This window comes from Cyprinus carpio, chromosome B16, assembly GCF_018340385.1.
Source record: "Cyprinus carpio isolate SPL01 chromosome B16, ASM1834038v1, whole genome shotgun sequence".
NCBI lineage: Eukaryota > Metazoa > Chordata > Actinopteri > Cypriniformes > Cyprinidae > Cyprinus > Cyprinus carpio.
This window is the reverse complement of record NC_056612.1, coordinates 29175221-29193671: the sequence shown is the minus strand read 5'-3', so window position 1 is coordinate 29193671 and position 18451 is coordinate 29175221. Positions and strand designations below refer to the sequence as shown.

Here is an 18451-nt window from a genome sequence, read left to right as displayed (position 1 = left end):
TAACAAGGACAACCTTTAAAACAAAGTGTCACCACCCAAACAGACTATATAAAGATAGTTATTTTATTATTAACGTTTATTACTCAATTATTTGTCATGTGTAACAAGAAGTCCGTCTATGTGTATTGTGTATTGACAGTTTTAGCAAACATTTGCTAACATTACAGGATCAACCCTTCAATCAAACAGTTGTTTTTTGTTTTGTTTTTTTTTTTGAAAAACTGACTCTTAAGTGAGTTTGAAGCTTAAAACAAGAATAACAAATAACTTGGTTAGTTTCCCCTTGAATTCTGTTAATTCTTTTTTTTTAATACACTGTAGATATTTGTTTATCGTCATGAACTTTCAGGGACAATATCAGTGAGAAACCAGACTTAATCTACGAGTCCTTTTTGCATCTAATGCAGTAAATTTAAATGATATTTGTACCCTGAAAAACAAGAGCAAAAACACCAAGACTCTTTATTTTTATTGGATTAGATCTGGTATGAATATTATCCTGTATTTCTTTATTTGCAACATTTAGCGATATTTAAATGAACATTCAAAAACCCCAAAAGCGCTTTAAACTGCACTGGTTTGGATTCTCATATATGTATATCGTCTAGGTGTTTTTCTTAATGAAATATACCGAGTTTTAACTATTTACTGGTCACATTACAAATCAGTAGCACTGTTAAAGCAGATCAATTAAGTCTTTATGTATTACGATATGAAAACATTTACCATGAAATATTTCTTTAAAGAACAAGCACAAACAACAGTCAGCGTAACGCATCGTGCTTTACGAATCCTTCGCGTATTGGAAAACGAGACAAGAATAGGAATCATATTTGCCGTGTCATCATGCTGATGAAATCAACACTCAGTGTCCCTTGATCTTTAGCTCTTAGGTAAATAGCACATTATTTTGGATCTAACACTGCAAACTCTGTCCTTGGAGTCTTTAAAACAGCAGAGAACCCCTCACAGAACTCCACATTTTGCACATTTGAATGAAACAGGAAGAGACTTCATCAGCACTGACTCACTCATGCAAACCACTGTTTCTAAGATAAAGCATGGATTTTCCAGGACATTTTCACTTGCAAATCAAGCTGGTTTTTCCCGTCCGGTGCCTGACCGGCTGAACGACTTTGTATTAAATGCAACACCTTAGGGAGCATCAAAAAACAAGACCAAAAGAGGCGAAAAACTGCAAACATTTATTAAAAACAGATTAAACGACAGAGACGGTTTGCTTACAACATATATTATTAGCTCCTTTCATATTACACAGAGCACTTGGATTATTTAAAAGCTTGACGTGACGTAAATTATGCAGAAAGAGCACAAACCACTCATTCGTCCACACGTGATATTATATTTATAGACATGGATATGAGCACACCAGATTTGAGTCAAGTATTAACTGAAATCCCAAAATAACTTCTTCAAGAAATGGTTGTTCTGGTTTGTTTTGTGTCTGGTTGATATCTATTTACCCCTGATGAAATATCCAAGATACACGCACCGCATTGTAGTTTCGTACTCGATACGCACCGTAAAATTAAAATTCATCTGAAGTAAAAAACATTAACGCCGAGTCTTTTGTTCGTATCGCGTTTAGAATGTCATGAAGATCCACACACTCCAGGTTTGCAGCACTGAGATATCTGTGTATTCAAAGCAAAAACAGTGACAATGTCAGATAATAATAATAATGTTTTGATTAATATACAGCGCCTTAAAAACCCAAGTACAATATAACAGTCACCATGATCAGTCCAAATAAAGCAGAGCGGAGATCATCATACACTCTTAAAAATTAAAAAGTGCTTCACAGGATGCCCAGAAGAACCTTTTTTTGTCTGGAATGGTTTCATCACAGAATCTTTAACGATCTGAAGAAACCGTTATCTGTTTCACAAAAAGCTTCTTTGAAGGTTCCTCAGATTATAAGAAAAGTTAAGAACTGAGAGTGGTGCTTCTTTTACTGAATGGTTTTTCTTCAGAAGCTGTTTAAGTCACCTTTATTTTTACGAGTGTATGCAACCAGATATGGTAATACAAGCAAGCATGGACCGAAATAAATGACGTGCAGACGGTCCACTTAACCAAACATAAGTAGAGGTTTGAGATGGCAGTTTTAAAGCTCTGGAGTGAAGAGTGTGACAAAATAATAAACTCTGCTCATGAACACATGTTATTTTTAAGCAGCGTGGGAACACCCTGTGCATTGATGTAGGTGTTCTGGTAGCCATCAAACCGGAAGCTCAGGATGAGCACCACGACACACCCGACCTAGAGCCTGAGCAAACGACATGTTATCACTCATCCTGTTGATGAGCACACATCCCTACAGGCTGAGACACACATCATCACACTAGTCGCTGTGAACCGTTGCCACACAACACTAGAACGGGTTTGACTCTGCTCTCACGTGTCCCCACCGTCAAGAACAACATGTTGTTCTCGAGTGTGAAAGAATGTGAACCCACGCAATCCGACGACTTCCGACGAATTATGGAAGATAGTGACCAAGGTCGTGACTTTATGAACGAGTGAATCTCTGTAAAGTGTATTTTAATTTCCTGTGATGTTCAGCTGTATTTTGTTTCGCATCCTTACTTCAGCTCTTTCATTGCACATATGCTTCAAAATCCATTCTGAGGGTCTGATTTAAAAACATTTTTTAACACATCTATTCATCAAAGTCAGCATTAAAATCGATTATAATCCACCGAAAGATAAATTCTGTTCGGTTTTGAACCTTTCATATTCTATCTGTGGAATCCTGAAAATAAAATGCGCTCACAGTTTCCACAAAAATATTATGTTTTCAACATTGATAATAATCAAAATGTTTTCTTGAGCAGCAAATCATCATATTCAGAATGATTTCTGAAGATCAATGTGACACTGAAGACTGGAGTAATGATGCTTGAAAATACCGCTGCACATCAACAGAAATACATTACAGTCTTAACAGAGATTGCACACAGTAAAACAGCACCTTTTGAAATTATAATAATATTTCATAAGGTTTTTTACTGTAATTTTCGAGTAAATAAATGCAGAAGAGCAGAATAGACCATCCCAGTTATTCCAAAACACAATATGTACTGTATACCTGCTAAATCTCTGGCAGTGTAATGCAGCGTTAATAAACAGATACTGTCCTAGTTTCTTAGGTTTTGTGGAGGTTATGGGTTGTTCATGACTGTTTCACGAACTCTTGCGAGAGGCTTCCGTTCAGCCCGTGGATTTCGAACTTCCTCCTTCTCTCCCTCATCGACAGTGGAGACGGGTCTGCCCTTCAGCGACAAAACCGGAGAATAAATCACACACCACACAACAGCTGAGTGAAGGACACAGAACTCCCTGAGGCCTGAATATATTCTCATACACACACAGCACGACAAACAAGTAAATCTAAATATCATTTCAGTTTAACTTGAAGAAATTGTGACAGAAATATATTAATTCCACTGTTGTTCAGTAGACCTGTACCTACGCACTCTGCTGCCGCTAAGAATAAAACAGAATAATAACACACTACTCTTTCCCAGATTTTCATTTTAATACTAAATCCCTTTTGTTTGCCAAAAAGTAAAAGTAAAAGTTTTTCATTTCATTAAAAGATAAATTAATAGTTTAAATATGCCTGAGAGTTTCTGAAAAAATAAACACTAAATAAAAATGTCATATTGAGGCTTATTGTAACACAGTTTAAGAAATTAATTGTTTTTTATGCATTCAAATAAACTTCTCCAAGACACCACCGCATCGTTAAACAGAATTGGTTACATACTAAACTCCCAGACTGGTGAGAAAAATAAAACATTTCTATAGGACCTTGTTAAACTTTAAATAAAATGGAGTTAACATTGTATAATTTTCCATGTTTTTCATCAATTAGATCATGCTTTCTTGATTAATACAAGTTAATTAAGCAGATTGATGAGGTCCAGAAGTAAAATGGAAAAAAACTGGGGGAATCCAGAAAAATAAAATGGAAAAAATGGAATTTTGGAAATATCAAAATCCAGAATTTTGGGACAAAATAAATAAAACTCAACATATTTCGATAGGCCCTAGATAGTATTAACCTCATTAAATCGTTCAAATGGTAACACGGTGTGTCTTTTATGCAGACTGGGAAAAAAAAAATAAAAAATACTGAAAAAGCAGTGATTTATGCAGCGTTTCGTGTCCCCTGGTAAAAACACCTTTAACACACAGCGTCCTCACAGTTTACCGCGGTAAACGATGTGTCATCACGTACCCTTGTAGTCGTGAGCATGGTAATATTGAAGCAGTGTCCCGGCAGAGTGAAGATCTTCTTAATGGCCAGACTGTACAGTTCTGTGAGTAGCTTACCATGAATGAGACAGGTTCAGAGCGTTACTGTGGCGCCATCATGTGGACATCTGAAGTACTACAAAAAAATACACACAGGCAAAATCTACAAGCAGCTATCTGTGCTGGACGATGTAATGGATACTCAATATATATATATATATTATATATATATATGAGTATATATATAATAATATAATATATAGAATATAATATATATATATATTTGGCTTGCCATTGCTTTTTATTTTGGTGATTAAATATTCTAAAAATACAATCTATAAACACCAGTCACAAAATAACTACAGGTAAAAATTGCCATTTAAAAAAAAAAACAAAATAAAGTGCCATTTTATGAGTGTGTGTGTTTATATTGGTGCATATTAATATTGCAAGACTGAAATGCATGGTTTCCCTTTTAGTGAAACTAGAGTGAAATCAATTTGCAGGTATTTTTTCTACTTTATTTTGCGGATGCACTGATTGTTTTTTTTGAGTGCGTCGATATTAATTATAAAACCTAATAACTGCACACGTTTGAGTCCTATATCATCATCGGGGTGATGTGAAGTTTGTTGTGGTTGGAGCCTTGCTGGAAGTCGCTTGCGTCCGCAGCCGTGATGAACACGGCCAGCGTCTCCGATGAAGGCCATGCGCTCGTCCTTCAGAGCCCGTACGTCACAGCATAAGTAGTCTGTGTGTCCCGAGATTCTCTCGCACCCTGTCAGACACTTGAAATACCAGTCATATTCGCACATTACTCGCCTTCATTCATTACAGACCGATCTGCCTCGTCTCTCTGACTCTGATGGCATCCTGATCATGACTGACAACATCATGTAACCCATCAGCAGCGGTCATTTCAGGCAAAGACTACATAATTTCTTGTGATGGTTTAGCGGTGCATGTTGTCAGATCTCTCAGGAATGCATCAGTTCAATAGAGACTCGAGATGATCCTGTTTTTTTTTTTTTTTATGTGTGAATTTTAAAAATGCTTGCGCTTGGCGCCTTGATATAATTTGCATCCCATTAATATAGGTGTTTTTATCATATTTATTTACATGATATATTTTGTATTTGTATTTTATTTTCGGATTGCTATTAATATGCATAAACGAATTACTGTAAATGACCCAGTCATGGGACCCTGAATGTGTGGCCGATCACTTCCATATTAATTATTTTTATTATAATGTAATTTCCCTAGCGATCTAATCATATAGATCCTGGTAGTATTGATTTTAAGATATATATATATATATATATATATAGAATTAATAATATTTTTTTTTTTGTTTGTTTTTTTTACGTTCACGGATAATCCATCCATCCCGTAATACCTTTTAAAATATATTGCATGCCCTGGTCATCCTTATTATACATATTATTATAGTTAGTATTTATATGGTTTATATCTCATCCCGCCATTTATATTTAATTTAATCAAACTGACTGGAAGCATGACCCGTATCATATCTTGTTTTTTAATTCTGTGTTGATTGCGAAGGTTATTTCATTGCCCTGATCACATGCAATATAATTATATAATATATTATTATATATATATTACGATTATCTATATTCCATTATATATTTTGTAATCCATTATATTTACTCGATTTATCTTTAATACATAAATCCTCACTGTAAGTGCCATCATGTATTGATTTTGTTTTAGAAGTTTATTTGCCATTGCCCTGCACCACATGCAATCCATAGATTATTTAATTAATGTTATTTTTATATCTAAAACAAATAATTTATTTAGGTTTTTTCAATAGTGTGTGTTTTAAGGTGTTAATGAATTGGCCTCAAATACTTTGCAATTATTAAAACATATATTTCCGTTCTATTTTTATATTTACCTATTCCTACCATATTCTTATTGTTATCTATATTTTATTATGCATCTAAACGTGCTGTACAGGACATGATTTTTGTGTAAGTATCATGCTTTCATGACGTGATTTGCCGAAGCTGATCCCGTCTCCCTCTGACAGCTGGATCGCGGCGGCGGCTCCGTCCCGTGTTTGGCCCCTGCCATCTCTTCAGATCAAACCCTTCTTCCTCCGGAGTCCGGTGCCGCTGATGTTATCGGCATTACCAGTCCTCCTGTTCCTGCATCCGAGTTAACAAGCCATCCTCATCATCTCCGCCCATCCATCCCCATCCATCATCGTCATCCCATCGTCCCCGTCCCTCCATCATCCCATGATATCCTCATCATCATCATCATCCTCCATCCATCCTCATCCTGCCTCATCCCATCCTCATCATCCCATCCTCCATCCCTCATCATCTCATCATACCCATTCATCATCCCCATCCCCATCATCATCATCCATTCCTCTCATCATCATCATCCGCTCCATCCATCCTCCTCATCCCTCCATCCCCCCGCACGCCCATCGATCCTCCAATTCCAATTCGTCCATTCCCCTCCATCAGCCCGCCCATCATCAATCAATATCCCATCATCATCATTATCCATCCGTCATCCCCCCTTCTGCGCAAATCATCCTCATCCCCCCATCCATCCCCATCCTCTCATCATCCCATCCATCCCGATCCCTCCTCATCATCCTCCCCATCATCATCCTCATCCATCACCCCCCATCCTAATCGCCTCAGCCCCGCGTCATCACGATCCTCCGATCCCATCCAGCGTCCCAATCCCCCCTCCCATCCCCGCCCATTCCCCAGCCTCCCATCATCCGATTATCCCCAATCATCTCCTCCGTTCATCCTCATCCATATATCATCCCCATCCGCCGTCATCCCGCCATCATCAATCGCCGCGACCTCCCCCTCCATCCTCTTACGAATCATTAATCCAGCCATATCCATCCCCATGAATCATCCTCATCCATCCTCAATCTCACTCCATCGCGATCTCATCAATCTCATCATCCCTCCCATCCCTCCGCCTGCATCCCAATCATCCTCGTCCCAATCCCAATCCAGCCACCTCCCCATCCATCCCCTCCCGCATCCTCAGCATCCGATCCACCTCATCCATCCCCCCCCTCATCCAATCCTCAGTCATCCTCATCCCATCATCAGCCCTCCTCATCATCCCAGTCTCCTCATCATCGCCCTCCATCCTCATCACCATCTCATCCCCATCATCATCCTCATCCCATCCTCAATATCATCATCATCATCATCACCTCATCCCTCATCATCCCTCCCCTATCATCCCCTCCTCATCCTCCTCCATCATCCCATCATCCCCATCATCATCCATTCATCCTCCTTCCTCATCATCCTCATCCTCATCATCCTCCCATCATCATCATCCATCATCCGTCATCCAGCATTATCATCATCCCTCATCGATCCATCATCCCATCATCCTCATCCCTCGGTCATCATCATCCTCCATCCAACCATCATCCTCCATCATCCAATCCATCTCATCCCATCATCCATCCCCTCATCATCATCCATCCAATCATCATCATTCCTTCAATCATCCTCATCACTATATCCATCATCATCCTCCCGATCATCATCTCATCATCCATCATCCGCCGATCATCCTCATCATCATCCTCCCTCCTCATCATCCTTCATCCATCACCATCATCATCATCATCATCTCATCATCCATCATCATCATCCCCCTCCATCCTCATCATCCATCCATCACCCCCATCATCCTCCATCTCCCTCCTCATCCCTCCATCCTGTCCATCATCCTCTCATCCTCATCATCATCCCATCATCAATCCTCATCCATCCTCATCATCCATCCATCATCATCTCATCATCATCATCATCCTCATCATCCGCCATCTCATCTCATCCCATCCAATCCATCAATCATCCCATCCCCCCCATCCCATCATCTCCTCATCATCATCATCACCATCATCTCATCATCCTCTCCATCTCACCATCATCATCATCATCCTCATCCATCATCATCAATCATCATCATCCGCATCACCATCTCATCCTCATCCATCATCATCACCCTCATCATCATCACCCTCATCATCATCCATCCTCATCATCCTCATCATCACCCTCATCATCATCCATCCTCATCATCCTCATCATCACCCTCATCATCCTCATCACCCATCATCCCTCCAATCATCATCCGCATCATCCCATCCTCATCAGCCCTCATCCTCTCATCATCCATCCTCATCTCATCATCCATCATCCTCCATCCTCCATCCATCATCATCATCTCATTCATCCATCGTCACTCCTCATCCCTCCTCATCATCCATCATCATCCCCTCCTATCCATCCTCCATTCTCACCACATCATCCGCATCATCATCTGCAGCCATCATTTCCTCATCCTCATCATCCATCACATCATCCTCATCATCTCCATCATCACCATCATCATCCTCAACCAATCAATCCTCATCCATCATCATCACCATCCTCCCTCCATCCATCATCAATCCATCATCCTCCTCATCAATCCTCATCAATCTCATCATCATCATCATCCTCTCATCATCCATCATCATCCTCATCTACATCCTCATCCATCATCACCATCATCATCCTCATCATCACCCTCCATCCTCATCACACACATCATCACCATCATCATCCTCTCATCATCACCATCATCCATCCTCATCATCCACCATCCATCATCATCCATCAAGCATCCATCATCATCCTCATCATCATCATCCTCTTCATCCTCAATCATCCATCATCATCTCCATCATCACTCATCATCCTCATCAATCTCATCCATCAACCCTCATCATCATCCTCATCATCATCCATCATCATCCTAATCATCATCATCATCCATCCTCATCATCATCATCCTCATCATCCTCATCATCATCCTCATCATCATCCATCCTCATCATCACCCTCATCATCATCTATCCTCATCATCATGCTCATTATCATCCATCCTCATCATCATCATCCTCATCACCCTCATCATCATCACCCTCATCATCATCACCCTCATCATCATCATCCTCATCATCATCATCATTAGGGCTGCATGATATATCGAAATTGCAAGGGTGTGCGATATCTGGAAATCATTTTAATAATAGGCTACTTAAATCAAAACGTTGCAAAAGGTCAATGTTTTAGTTTGACGCATATAGCAGAGAATTGCTTGACATTAAAAAGAGTTCAAGAAAACAACTCTTTGGCTTCTGGTCTTGCTGTCTGACTCACACCTGAAGCGCGCGCACAAGCCGCATCTCGCACAGCGTCTCTTCTCTGCCGCACATTGCACACACACACACACACACACACACACACCCACACAACACACACACACACACACACACACACGCACACAGAAAGACAGCGTGCGAACATCGAGTTGATCCGTCTTTTCGCATCTCCTCATATCTGAACGGACACACACACAGAATTACGTCAATATTACCCGTCTCGATGATCATTCTCGTAAACGTAGTCAGTTATGTTTTAAATGAATGTAAACAGCTGAGAAAGAAATCGGATGTGTATCATTATACTGGATCTGAGCAGTTCTGTCTTAAAGGACAGCAGCCTATAAATACGTGCTGCTGAATATGTCACTAATGTTAATCAAACAACAAAAAACCAAAAACAAATAATAAACTAAATTCAATACATACAGTTACCATAATGCAGTGTTATTATACACTTAATCATTACATTTCTGTACCTGAATACTACTGTTTATTTTATCTATGCTTGTAAAATTGTTTATTTTCTTTTTTTACTGACTGTTCACTTGCCTTTAATCATGCTTGAACTTACTCAGACTATAGTTTTTGCCGTGGTATATGAAGAAGCACTTAAAGTGTATGGAAAGCAAAACTACAATGATAGAAAACATCATTCATTTATTTATTTTTTTTTTTTGCATGTTCACATTGATGTTAAAATTACATTTTCAGATTTGTGACATTACTTTCTTTTATGCAATGCTAAAACACTGCTGGTCACTTTCAGAAGTTACAGTGATTCTTTTCTTTTCCAATAAAGAATGTGAAACAAATTGGTTATATAATTTTCATTTGTAAATATTTAAAATATAATTGAAATTGATTTTTACACACTTTAGGCAAATCAATATCTGTATCACATATCGAATATCAAATTTTTTAACAAGGTATCGGATATTGCATTTTTCTTCATCTATCGCACAGCCCTCTCATCATCCTCATCATCAGCAGCAAACTTTAAGTGTTCATCTCACACAGATCTGAATTCACATGCATCTCCTTAGGGCTGGGCATTAATTCAATATCCATATATATATCACGATATACACTACCAGTCAAAATTTTGGGATCAGAACAATTTTTAATGATTTTACAGGAAGTTTCATCTCTCACCAAGACTGCATTTATTTGTCAAAAATACAGGAAAAAATTTATAATATTGTGAAATATTAATAATAATGTTAGAGAGTGAATGTGCGCTTTTTAATCCAGAGCGTCTGGCTTCTCATCTGTGCTTGTTTACATTAGGGCTGTCAAAATGGTTGGCAAAACTAAATTTTAATTTTTGTAGTTAAATATTTTAAAAGGCATAATTTCAGTTAGGATGGAAAAAAGCTTTTGTCTTCTCTCCTGAGGCCACAAGAGGGCGCATCGAGCAGAATATTACTAATGCATGTTTCTTCAAAGCAATAAAATAACACAACTATCTTTGAAAAAAGTGCATAATGTTTAAAATAAGGTTTATAAACCATATCTAATTATTAAGTTGCTTAAACAATTAGAAACAAAGTAGCATCATGTATGTATGTATAGTTTAATACAAAAGAAAACCGAAAAACAATCACAAAGAGTACTTTTTCTATTTAAAAGCATGAGATGCAGTGCGATGAGAAAACCACCAGACATGTTTTTTTTATAAGTTGAACTTACATTAATTTTACATAGCTTTCTAAACATGCTCTCTTGTGCGAGACGTCCCTCTAAAACAGTGGTTGTCAATCTTTTTTACAACGCAAGCCCAGGTTAGCTGTTTAAGGTGCATATGGCATGGGGGAAAAATGTTTCAAGGGCATAGACAACAAAGACATCCTTTACTGGTGCTCTTGGCAGATTTAAAAAAAAAAAAATATTGTTCATATTAATATCAGCATTATATTTTATCGACCAAAATTAAGAATTATATTGTGATATAAATTCTGGCCAGCCCTACATCTCCTAAACTTTAAACTAATAAACATAAAAGAGATGCTTACAGGCCACTTTGAGCGTCAGGCCCAGGTCATTGATGAGCTGCAGATCTCTGTCCACCGTCTCCAGCACCGGATCGATCAGAACGGCCTCTCGGCTGTCAGCATCCGCCAGCAGGTATGTGTACGTGCTGCTCTCAGACTCAAAGAGCTACAGGGAACAACAACAGCAGCAGAGACTCTCGATCAGTCAGCGTGAGTCAGCAGGTCCACTCCTACCTATCTCTCCATCTGTCACCTGCTGCTGCTGTACTGTACACCCAACTACTGCTTCTGGCAACATTCCATAAAACACTGCTACAGCAGTAACAGTAGCTGTAGTAACAATCTAAATGTTGCAGTGCTGCGTTGATATATTTGTAACAGAATGTCAATAGGGGATGTTTCTATGCTGTGTTGCGTTTTAAGCATACAGGAGTCACAAAAATCCTTTTTGTGCATTACGTTTTTAGTCGATGAATATACAGCACATAAATAAAATCCATCACAGCTCAAAGTCCTGTCAAAATGCTGTGAGAAAAGTTGAACTTTAACTTTTATGTGTCTGTATTGCTCTAAATGCCGGTGTAAAATCACTCAGATCATTGTGTATCAGAAGAAGTCTTATATAACTTTGCTTTGGATCTGTTATTGTTATTATTTCCAGTGTTTAGCGCTTCCTGAACGCTATTAAACACACAAACACCGGCTTGTTTTCGCTCGTGTCAGTAGAATAAGCGACTGTACGGCTCACCTGTCTGAACAGCGGCGCTCGGGGCTCCATCAGTCCGCTGTAGAGTCTCACTGAGGCGGCTGCGCTGCTCGGCTCGATCCGCGGGGGTTTGCAGCTCCACACGCGCGGCTCGCAACACTCACTGCGGGCTTCAGTCTGTGTAAGAGAGCTTGCACTCATTTTACTTCCGTCTCCACCTCAGACTGGTCTGGCGAGTGTCGGTCTGGTCTGATCTGTATCTGAATGAACTCGGGTGTCACAATGTAACAGTAAACGCGGGAGTCACGCCTCCTTCCGCGGACACTGCAGACAACGCGCTAGAACGCGTTAAAACGCCTCACACGTGACCTACGCATGCAGAAAATCGCTTAATGTTTAGTAAATGTTTAGTAAATATTCAGTAGAGACAGTTGTATGGAAGACAACAGCGCCCCGACGCAATGTTTACGAAATTCGATCTTGTCACGGAACTTTGACGTGTCTGCGCATGCGCAGTACGCTCTTGCGTGCGGTTACTCCAGTGCCACCAAAGAGCAGAGCAGGGCTTCTCAAAATACACATTTAAAGGTCCAAATCTGAATTTTCATCAGTGTCAAAGGTCCGGAATAATTGTTTTTAATAAACATGCATAACAAATCAACACTATTTTAAAAAACTAATAAAAAAATTCCGTGCCTTTTGCATTCAAAATACATTAGCAAGTGGAAAAGTGGCAAAACAATTAATTTAAGTGTCAGCAATAGAGGTCGACCAATATGGGTTTTTCTCTGGTCGATGCTTTTATTTAGAAATCAGGGCAGCCGACGGCCGATATATGAAGCCGATTTTCTTTTTGTCCCCTTCATCTCATAAAAAAAGTTATAAGTAAAGGTTTATTGCAGGGCAAATGATAGTAATAGTAGTAGTAGCCTAATTCATAGTAATAATACATGGCTCAGAACTTAAACACATTCTCAAAACATGAAGCATGTTTTTTGTTTATGTTTGCTGACAGACACGTGTGTTTCCCACAGACTTGCAAATGCAGATTCATTCTCTGCCAGCAGGAGGCGCTGTTATATATCGGTTTCCACGGTAATGACCGTAATCCGATAACCGTAAGCGCTGCGCTTACAAACGCTGCTTTACAGGAAAGACAAGAAGAAAATGAAATAGAGCTTTTCTGAAGACGGTCTTTATATAGAAATAATACAAAGGTCTTAGCTATAAATTCAGAATTGTGATATAAATCAGAATTGTGAAATAAATTCAGAACTGTGAGATATAAATCAGAACTTTGATATAATGCAGAATTGCGTGATAAAAATTCAGAATTGCAGAGTATAAATCAGAATTGTGAGATATAAATTAAGAATTGCGAGATATTTATAATTATAAGACATAACACAACACTCCCAGTGGGTTACATAGCAACAACAGCACATGCTCATTAATATTCATGAGCTGTCTTCTCTATATTATGTATTGGATGAAATGTTGGCCACTTCAGGTCCCGGATCAGTGATGATTGCAGGACTCTGTCCAGACAGCGTTTCCAGATACATGATCAGATTCGAATTCAAGCGTCATGATGATGATGATCAGAAAGAGTCAGAGTGAATCAGCTGAATAAACCACATTCCATTCATCACCACACGCCCTTCTCTGAGTGTACGTGACTCCAGTCACAGTCAGATCACATTTTATTGCATCTTTTATTGCACACTCTCACAAAGCTTTCAGTTATCAGTTATGAGATTAAAGCCTTGTACAATCTGTGTAATAATAATTAATGACACTGTTTTCAAAAGGAATAGTTCTGTGTGGTGACCGCCGAGAAGGACTCTTCCTTTTAATCCTGAAAATTAATTACAGAAATGTTATGGATTTTGGACTTATTATACAATGCATGCTGACATAACTCAAGGAATGTTCTGGGTTCAGATTGATGCCTGAATAGCGAGTTTTGCACATATTTAATTAAAGTTATCGTGCACTGTAAAAATGATATGATCAATAAGCCAAGTCAAGATTTATTTTTTCCATTACTTTAACTCATTAAATTATCCAATTTCAACTTTTTTAAGTTAAAGATTTAGTAAACTGATCATTAAACTGATTTAGAAGATAGTTTATTATAATTGACTTTATTATAAATATTACAATTAGTGCTTTCAAACAATTAATCGCCATATTTTATCATGATGTATTATATATTATGTATATACAAATACACACACATAAATTACATATTTTGAAAAATATCTGTTTAATATTAAATATAAAAATACAACTTCTTATTGTTAGTTTATGTTACCTCAGTTCCATTAAATAGTATTAACTTTAAAAAAAAAAAAAATTTAATATGTATTAGTAAATGTTAAAGTTAACAAGTATTTTCATTATTAGTTAATGTTAACGAATGCAGTGAACTAATGGAACCTTACTGTAAATGTTACCAAAGTCAAGTCACATTTATTTCTATAGTGCTTTGTGCAATACATATTCTTTCAAAACCACTTCACTTTGCTTAAGTTCATTTTTTAAAAAACATGTCTCGAGACTTTATGGTGGTTTTCTCATTGCACTGCATCTCATGCTTATAAATAGAAAAAGTACTCTTTGTGATTGGTTTTTGGTTCTTTTGTATTAAACTATACATACATACATGATGCAGCTTTGTTTCTAATTGTTTAAGCAGCTTAATTAATTATATATGGTTTATAAACATTAATTTAAACATTATGCACTTTTTTCAAAGATAGTAGTGTTATTTTATTAGTTTTAAATAAACGTGCATTATTAATATTTTGCTCGATGCGCCCTCTTGTGGCCTCAAGAGAGAAGACAAAAGCTTTTTTCCACCCTAACTAAAATTCACATAAATTTTAATATAATTGAAATATTGATCATATTTAAGTACAAATTTCGAATTTAGTTTTTCAGCCATTTTGACAGCCCTGTAAATATTATTTTAGCTTGTTTTGATGGTGGTAACCAGGCGGTGGATGTGGTTTATAGAGTTTAATCTGAACCCGTAACACTCTCTGAGAAGCGTTGTGATGTGGTGTGTATTTACACTGATGTACTGATGAATCCACTGCAGCAGTGAAGTGATTCTGGTGTAAACACCGGGTTATTGACTCGTCCACATCCTTCACCCCCAACTCACCACACCATCCAACCGCCAGTCACCCGCTTCAGTCTGACACACCAGAGGACCCCCGCTGTCTCCCTGAACAAGAGACAAGAGATATGAGAACACACACACACGTTTTGTTTCTGTGAATTGTAGGGACTTTCAATAGACTTTTATTACTTTTTACGCAAGCGGGTCCCCACAGTGTCAAAAATTTCAGGTTATACTATCCTTGTGGGGACATTTGGTCACACACACACACACACACACACACACACACACACACACACACACACACACACACCACACACACCACACACACACACAAAACAGAGAGACACACCTCACACTCTCACACACACACACTTGCATACACATACACACACACACAGACACACGCACGCACTCAGACAGAGGGGGTGACACATGCACACACACACACACACACACACAAACACACATACGCACACTCACATATGTGTGCTCTAAAAAGAAAACCTCAAAAGAATTACTAGTAACATTTTACATAAGACCTTACGGGCATGTGTTTAAGACACACTTAAACACATGCACACACACACACACACACAAACACACACACACACACACACACACACACACACACACACACACACACACACCACACACACACCACACACACACACACTTACACTCACACTCTCTCTCACACACACACACACACACACACTTGTATACACATGTATACACATACAAATTTGTGCATTTTTACTTTTTACTTAAAGTTGTACAATTAATATTATTTAATGGTTTTTGAGCTTTCATGAACTAACAATGAATATTTTACTAGTTTTAACAAGGGTTTAATAAATACTGTAACATTTATTACTCATTATGTTACTTTTACAACTAACTATAAGCAGTTGCATTTTTATTAACAAACATTAACAATGATCAGTGTTATTTTAGTGTACTATTATAGTTTTTTTTTTGTTGTTGTTAATTTAAAATTTTAGATTTTCTTTTCTCATTTTAATTTTAGGTGAAATTTTTGTCATTTAATTTTTTAAAATATGTTTATATAAGTTTTAGTTTTACCTTAGTCATTCTAGTACTTAAACTAACAAAAAAAAAGTTATTGACTTGTCAACTAGCTAAAATAAAATAGGTTTACGCTTTTTATATTTTATTTTAAGTTAAAGCTTATTTTAAGTAAAAAATTTCATTTTTAATGATTTTTATTTAATTCTTTAATCATTTTTTTATAGTTTTCTATATATACAGTTAAAATAATAACCCTGACAAAGATTAATAAATTAACAGATGTATTTCTTCTTGTTAGATAATATTAGTTAACTAACATTACAATAACTAGCCTTAACAAATTGGTCCCTATTATAAAATGTATATTTCACAGAAAAACAACAATTCTGTCACAATTTTCTCACCCTCATAGTGTTTCATGTCATTTTGCATCATCATGAGCTCCGCCTGAGCTCTCAGATCTCATTTATTTTTAAATTAAGCGGGTCAAGATGCATCAGATTTGACACGAATCACAACATCAAGTGTGAAGCGATGGGTCTCGATGACCCTGTATCCGAATCGAGTGCAGCTGAGAATGAGATTTCAGACTATGACACACACAGGCAGGAGAAGCTGTTCTAGGACTCCAGAAGACCTGAAATAATGCAGTGCATGAACATTTTACAGTCTTTTTTAAACATTTTGTTCCACAGAAGAAAAATAAAAGGTTTGAAATGACACGAGGATGAGTTAATAATAGGGCTGCCCCTTAATAGTCGACTAACCGTTAGTTGACCAGAAGAGGTCTGATCGACCAAAATTTTATTAGTCAAAATAATGAAAGCGAACAGGATGTGCTTTCTGCCGTCTCGGTCTCTGTGAACTTGAGCGTGAAACTCCGAAACTCTGTGTATACTTGCCTTACAGACATTAAAAATATATCTATAGAGATTGAACTGTCTACTTTCAAATGAACCAATTCAAATGGAAAACAAATATTCTCAGATTATGTTATCCGTGTGAAAGATGCAAACAGACGCATCACTACTGCGAAGATGATGAGTTAGTGTTGGCGACTTCATCTCTTAAGATGAAAACAAAAAACACTAGTTTATCAATGAATTATTATATCATGATTATTAATTCTGCCGGTGTGCTGAGGCAAGATTTATACATGCACTTAAGGCATTGTAGTCAATTAAAGGCTCATTATAATGATTTAAATGGTTTATTAATAAACGTGCAATTAGTCAACTTATGCTTTAAATGAATGACTACTAGTCAATCAGAAAAATCCTTAGTCGAGGGCAGCCTTTTCAAGCAAACTGTCCCTTTAATGCATGTGGATACCTGACAGGAGTCCACTCCTCCCTCCATAACGCCAGCGCAGAGCATTCTGGGAGTGAGCTGTGAGCCGGAAACGTTGGGCTGTGAGCAGACGGTCTGATCGAACAGCTGAATCGAAGCCTGTCTCTCAGGTGTGACGTTACAGACCCTGTTAGAGAAACCAAAGCACATGAATGGATGAACGCCACCTTCAGGGGAAAAAAGATGCTGTAAACGCTCCAGAAACACTCTCACCTCGTTCCTGTGTGTGACCCCAGCCCGTCACCCAGCAGGACGATCCCGGAGGAAAAGAATCTGTCAGACGGGGCAAACACACTGGTCTCACGCCGTCTAAAACCCAGACAACACAGAGGCATGCTGGCAAAATGATTCTAATTTTGAAATACGAGTCCATAATCCTTAATAACGCTTCCTCCAGGGAAAAATTGGTCTGGTGTGAATCAGGAGAGAAATCTGCACAGATCAAGCATCGTTTAAACAGCTCTACACAAATATGTGTCTGGACTTTGAAGTGAGAGACAACAGGAGATACACTTTTTCAAAGCATAAAGCGTTATTATGGATTATGGTATTTTAGTTAATACATCTTAATGATGGATTTGTTTCAGCTTTAGTCTTCTCCAGATGTTTACTGATGGACTGGAGTGCTGTGATTACTTATTGTGATGTTTTTATCAGCTGTTTGGACTCTTATTCAGACGGCACCCATTCACTGCAGAGCAAGTGATGCAATG

At 37.9% G+C, this 18451-nt stretch overlaps 2 protein-coding genes across 2 annotated transcripts in view; one reads left to right on the top strand and one right to left on the bottom strand.

Annotated features, from left to right (window-relative positions):
* LOC109106292 (cyclin-dependent kinase 14-like) overlaps nt 1–18451 on the top strand; it is a 434688-nt gene that overhangs the window by 149888 nt on the left and 266349 nt on the right. The window lies entirely within an intron of this gene.
* Nucleotides 11360–12728, bottom strand: LOC122140065 (persulfide dioxygenase ETHE1 homolog, mitochondrial-like). The gene is made up of 2 exons (XM_042741814.1): nt 12269–12728; nt 11360–11686 (listed from the first exon to the last, which is right to left on the bottom strand). Exons 1-2 carry the CDS (start codon nt 12425–12427, stop codon nt 11516–11518), a joined length of 330 nt encoding a protein of 109 aa, XP_042597748.1. The 5' UTR covers nt 12428–12728; the 3' UTR covers nt 11360–11515.

What these genes read in the sequence shown, in the direction of transcription:
- LOC122140065 (XM_042741814.1), bottom strand. Translation starts at nt 12,427, where the DNA reads ATGAGTGCAAGCTCTCTTACACAGACTGAAGCCCGCAGTGAGTGTTGC. An exon ending in GAGCGCCGCTGTTCAGACAG is followed by an intron (nt 11,687 to 12,268) that starts GTGAGCCGTACA and finishes TGTTCCCTGTAG; the next exon opens with CTCTTTGAGTCTGAGAGCAG.